Source organism: Micromesistius poutassou (assembly GCF_964030765.1).
Source record: "Micromesistius poutassou genome assembly, chromosome: 11".
In the NCBI taxonomy this organism is placed as follows: domain Eukaryota; kingdom Metazoa; phylum Chordata; class Actinopteri; order Gadiformes; family Gadidae; genus Micromesistius; species Micromesistius poutassou.
The window spans coordinates 4,974,710-4,980,709 of record NC_140281.1 but is presented as its reverse complement, the minus strand read 5'-3'; the positions used below and the strand labels follow the sequence as shown (position 1 = coordinate 4,980,709).

Here is a 6,000-nt window from a genome sequence, read left to right as displayed (position 1 = left end):
CGAATCTATAACTGTAATCTTCTCAACTTAATCCATTCCTGTTTTAGATTTGTTTTTCATATTTATCCCTTTTTATTTAGTATCTTGTATTTCTGCACCATACAGCTCAAGGTCACCCCTTGTATATCAAAGCCTCCATGACCATTAAAGCGTTTGTGGTTGTGGTTCTCGTCCCCCAGGGAACTACCTCATCATGCCGTCGGGGAACCTGCAGATCGCCAATGCCACGGAGGACGACGCCGGGCCCTACAAGTGTGCCGCCTACAACCCCGTCACCCAGGAGGTCAAGACCTCGGCGTCGGCCGACCGCCTCCGTATCCGCCGTGAGTCTCCTGCACACACGTGTCAATGCACACACGTGTGTATCAGGCACACACACATTAATGTAGCATCGCTTTGAGGAGTGCTTTCGTTTAGCTAACAATATTAAGCGATGATAGACTAAAAGTTGATAGTCAAATCTTTTTTGGGGTGTCACATGACTGCTTTATCTTTATCTTATATGTTTAAATGCCTTAAAACATCTTTGCAATTGGGGGGAAGGGGCTTTGCCCGGATATGGGTCATTTTGGGATGAGGAGGTTTAGTCATTATCTATGTTCGAATGATGGAACACAATGATGATAGCCCTATCATTGGTAGTATTATGAACGTTACAAACTGGGTGTCCGGGGTGACAGTCAGTACGTTTACATGCACAGCTTAATTAGATTAAAGCCATAGCTCCATTATGCTCTTCAATTGGACAACTGCAATTGTCTGAGTATACATGGCGGTGAGTAAATCGATTCATTGGCCAAAGCGTGTCATGCCCCGGTACGATAGGTGGCACTGTGCCCATTTCAACTAGTGGTAATAGAGCCACCGGTTGACCTCTTTACGTCACCAGCAACAACAAACTCATTCGAGAAAGCGATGTTTCAGCAGACAGCTGTCAGTTCACTTCGGGTCCATATCATTTCTCCGACGCTCCATTGTTCCGACCTCTCGGTCGTATGCCGACTCCTCCGGCTGCTCTGCCGGCGGAGCAGTCCGCGTACGATCGAGAGGTCGGAACAATGGAGCGTCGGAGAAATTATATGGACCCGAAGTGAACTGACAGCTGTCTGCTGAAACATCGCTTTCTCCTCCATGTCGCGTTTCAATCTGGACTTCAGAGAGTCAAAGCCAAAGTTAATTTCCCCCAATTCCTTTTCCCAATGGGCGAGATAAACCAGACTAGGAGTCTTTACTTGTTGTGGAAGTACCAGAGAGTCTGAGAACCCGACGCAGTCTGTAAGATTCATAATATCAGCGAATACCCCCGTCAGTTCGGCCGCGGCGCAATGAATGAATAAAGATTGTAGTTATTTTACAACCTCGTTGATGAGCAACATTTAGAAAAACATGGACTTTTAATTCAGCCTTGGGTTAAATCGAAGCGTAGTGTGTACTGAATGCACGTTGATGATGATACACTCCTTATAGGGGGTAACTACATTGGCACGACACCGGGCTTCCTCCATCTTCTGCTCTGGGTGTTCACCGGCTCCCAGATGGGTCAAAAGCAGAGAAAGAATTTCCCCCAAAAAGGGATAAATAAAGGATAACTAACTAACTAACTATCTTCTGCGCCAGCTTTTTAAATAAATCGCCGACCCAAAGTTAGTTGACAGCTGTCTGCTGAAAACATCTTTCTCCCACCGGAGCAGCCCCTCCGCCGCCCGTCCGTATACATTCCCCGCCACGGCGCAATGAATGAATAAAGATCGTAAACATGTCGGGAGAAAAAAACATTTATTTTGACAGATGTGCCCGAAGTTACTACTTTACAACCTCGTTGATGACCCACATTTAGAAAAACATGTACTTTTAATTCAGCCTTGGGTGAAATGGAAGCGTAGTGTCTGTGTGCTCCCACCTTTAATGAATGTATGCCATGCGCGCTCCCGCGGCCGGGACACAATTCTTAAAGGGGGTAACTACATTCACCGGCTTCCTCCATCTTCTGCGCCACCTTTTTAAATAAATCGCCGTTTCTCGTTATCCCTTATCCGACGGCGGCGACAACAACAACAAGACTATCGTCTCCTTCTACTCACGGCCCCGGGAAAAGATCTCGAGCATGCACAGAACGCAAATCAACGCATAAGCCAATTCAATTGGCTACATGCACGCTTAGCTCGACTATGAATCGCATTATCTAGGGGTCTTAATTCGACTATGAGTAACCCAATTCGATTTGAGTATAGCTCGACTAAGGTGTATACATGCATCTTAGTAATCCAATCATAGTTGGACTAATCCAATAAGTCGACTTTCTTGAGTGTCATGTAAACGCACACGAGTGTTGAGATCTACAGGAACAATGGCCGCCGTTCTTTGAGATCCTTAAATCACGTTGGAACAAACTATAAGTCACCTGCAATATTTTTCAAAACCTCTTGAGTCTGAAGTTGATGATCACCTTGGATCTGACACCCCCCCCCCCCCCACCTCCCAAAGGCGCCACCCCGGAGGCGGCCCGCATCACCTACCCCCCCGCCTCGCGCTCCATCATGGTGACCAAGGGCCAGCGGCTGGTGCTGGAGTGCGTGGCCAGTGGCGTCCCGGCACCGCTGGTCACCTGGGCCAAGGACGGCCAGGACCTGCGTCGCCATAACAACACACGCTTCCTGCTCAGCAACCTGCTGATCGACGCGGCTGGCGAGGGCGACTCGGGCACCTACGCGTGCCGCGCCCACAACGGCATGGGCTCGCCGCGGCAGGCCGCCGTGCTGTACGACGTGCAGGTGTTCGGTGAGCCCCCGACCTGGATGGGGGTGTGGGGGAGTGTGTGTGTGTAGAAGAGGTGGACTGTGTGTGTGTGTGTGTGTGTGTGTGTGTGTGTGTGTGTGTTTGTATCAGAGGTGGACTGGGTGTGTGTCTGTGTGTAGCAGAGGTGGTCTGGGTGTGTGTGTGCGTGTGTGTGTGTGTGTGTGTGTAGCAGAGGTGGACTGGGTGTGTGTGTGTGTGTGTGGCAGAGGTGGACTGGGTGTGTATGTGTGTGTGTGTGTGTGTGTGTGTGTGTGTGTGTGTGTGCGTGTGTATGTGTGTTTGTAGCAGAGGTGGACTGGCTATGTGTGTGTGTGTAGCAGAGGTGGTCTAGGTGTGTGTGTGTGTGTGTGTAGCAGAGTGGTCTAGGTGTGTGTGTGTGTGTGTGTAGCAGAGTGGTCTAGGTGTGTGTGTGTGTGTAGCAGAGTGGTCTAGGTGTGTGTGTGTGTAGCAGAGTGGTCTAGGTGTGTGTGTGTGACACGCAAACAAGATACTTTAATACAGCGGTTCTCAAAGTGTGGGGCGCGCCCCACTGGTGGGGAACAGAGACGTGACAGGTGGGGCGCGACAAACGGGAGGAAATTTCACTGAAAACTCCACATTTCTTATGGTAGGAGTGAAGGCTTGACAGTAGGGCTGGGCGATATGGACCAAAAGTCATATCTCGTATTTTCAAGCAGAATGTCGCTATAAGATATATACATGCTATAAAATAAGTGCTGTCGCCGCGCTCCAACTCGTCATTCTACATCGGGGGCGCCGCGTCGCTGTGCTCGTTAACCTGCCTGTAGGCCAGGGTGGCTAAACATTTTAAATTTAGTCAGTCAAAAACAGTCGGAGCAAGATGTGGCAAATACATGTTTCTCGCTGAAGGGGATTTTAAAAAGTGACGCGAGCGGAAGAGCGGGGGCTGGGGGCAGAGCGTGTGTGAGCCAGAGGCAGAGCGGGACGGAGAGACGGAGTCCTGCACGGCTCTCATTTTGCAAACCCGCACCCGTCCTTATACCCGCACAACTTAAAACCACATCCGACCTGAATATCAGATCCAGCACCGGAGAAGTCTCGCTCTCTTGCTGCGCGGGACGCACTGAGCAGGGGTGGCGAGGATAAATCTGTCAATCTGAGCGATATTGGGAAACGAACGACCGTGCTTCTCCCCACCGCGATCACACACCGACAGAGTCGTCTTTAGGTGTTGTAATCAAGCAGCAGCTTCGTCCCGATTCAGAGCCTCGTCACTGGAATCCTCCCCGTCCCATAGCGTGTCCGCTGACACTCCAGCTCTCTTCTCGGCCGGGGGGCACTGCTCGCATATTTTGTAGATGTGTCACTAATAATGATTTTTTTTTATATTTGAAATAGGCCTACATTTGAACATTTTAAGCTTGCAGCTTTGCAGCCACTCATGCAGGTATAGGTCTCATGAGTTCAATTGCTCACCTGTCTTGCCAAATGCATTGCTCGTCTTTTTTTATTTTTTTTTACCAGATTGCAAAGTGGCACTTTTATTTTCTCTTTTTCTGAACTTGATACAAGTCTTGACACAGCTGCACTTTTATTTTCTCTATTGTTGAACTTGCTGTTATTTGATGTTATTGAGTTAGAATTTAGATACAACATGATGTAACTTGATGTTACTTCAATAAATGTGGAGATGTTAAGCTTGGCGTATTTCGTTAGCGTTGTGTTGGGGCGATGGGGGCAGGTGGGGCTTGAACATTCCCCCTTGTCCAAAGTGGGGGGTGACCGAAAAAGTTTGAGAACCACTGCTTTAATATCAGGTTGTGTTATTCAAACTGGAGTTAATAAGTGTTGTTGTTTGGCTTCGATTTATGTTGTTTTAAAGGCTTATGAGGGATTCGCTTTTACAACAAACCTTCCCCTGCAGACTGGTTCTGCTCCAACAGAACCAGTCCAGACTGGTTCTGCACCAACAGAACCAGTACTTCTCCCTTATAAACCACCTCTTGTGTGCCCTCAGTCAACACCCCTCACTCTGGGATCATTTCTCTCTCTTCCAATACTTAAGTTTAGTCTCTTTCATGTATTAAAGCCCAAAAAAACACAAGCGCTAGACTGCAGTTTGGCAGAGACAGGGCTTCATGTGTGTGCTGGCACTGGGGCATGCTAGCCCTCAAGACAGGGAGGTTGTTTTCTGTCCCCCCCCCACCCCGCCCGGGCGGGGTTGAGTGCCCCTCGTTATAGATGACGTAAAGATGTTTTCCCAATGATTTGCTGTGTTTGTGTTTGTGAGTGTGTAAGTGTCCCCTGTGCACAAGAGGGAAAAAAAGCAAGAGAAAAGAAAGAGAGACTTGGATGGAGAGAGAAAAGTGAGAGAAGGAGCAGAGAGAGAGAGGGGGAAAAAGGGAGGACAGAAAACAAATGCAAAAGAGGGAACAAGCTCGAGAGAGGGGCGTGTGTATGTGAGTGTGTGTGTGTGTGTGTGTTGCGGGCTTGTTCTTGCTCCAGCTGGTCTTAATTAGAACCAGAGAGCTCTAATGAGTTCTGTCTCTCCCCTGATTCACAGGCAGCCAACCATCAACTGGCTAGCCCAGCCTCGCCCGCCTCCCCCTGCTACATACGCATATGTGCTTAACCCACACACACACACACACACACACACACACACACACACACAGATGCATGGACATTAGGGGTGTAACGATACACATATCCATACCAAAATCCTTCGGTACGGGTCTAACGGTTCGATGCACGTTTAATTTCGGTACGTACCGAAAAAAAAAAAGATTTGTCTGATGTTTTGTGTTGAGGACCACAATGGAAATAAGTCCTGGACTTTATTGTGTTTTTATCCTCAATTGTATTTGATGTCTTTTCATTTGTGTAAGGTATTTGTCTGATACAATTTAATAAATCAAATCAAAACCAAAAAAAACAAAAAACTGCTGTACCAAAATACATATATACCGAACCGTGCTTTAAAAACCGAGGTACGTACCGAATTGTGAATTTTGTGTATCGTTACACCCCTAATGGACATGCACACATTGTGCCTATACTAGATTTGAGTGGTGGATACGTACACCCACTCACTTACATGGACTCAATGTGTTCCGCTTGGAGACCTGCCCTCTTGCTGCCTCGGAATACACGGCTCTATTGAAAATGTCAATATGTAGCACGCACACACAGGCACGCACTCACCTACACACACACTGTTTTATACACACGCATGCAATCCCA

General features: G+C 48.0%; 1 protein-coding gene across 2 annotated transcripts in view; it reads left to right on the top strand.

Moving 5' to 3' along the window:
- Nucleotides 1-6,000, top strand: part of boc (BOC cell adhesion associated, oncogene regulated) — a 38,373-nt gene that overhangs the window by 23,287 nt on the left and 9,086 nt on the right. For both annotated transcript variants that reach the window (XM_084474987.1, XM_084474986.1), the window contains exons 5-6: nucleotides 180-323; nucleotides 2,485-2,778. In XM_084474987.1, coding sequence (XP_084331113.1) covers nucleotides 180-323; nucleotides 2,485-2,778 — 438 coding nt within the window. The remainder of the gene's footprint in view (nucleotides 1-179; nucleotides 324-2,484; nucleotides 2,779-6,000) is intronic.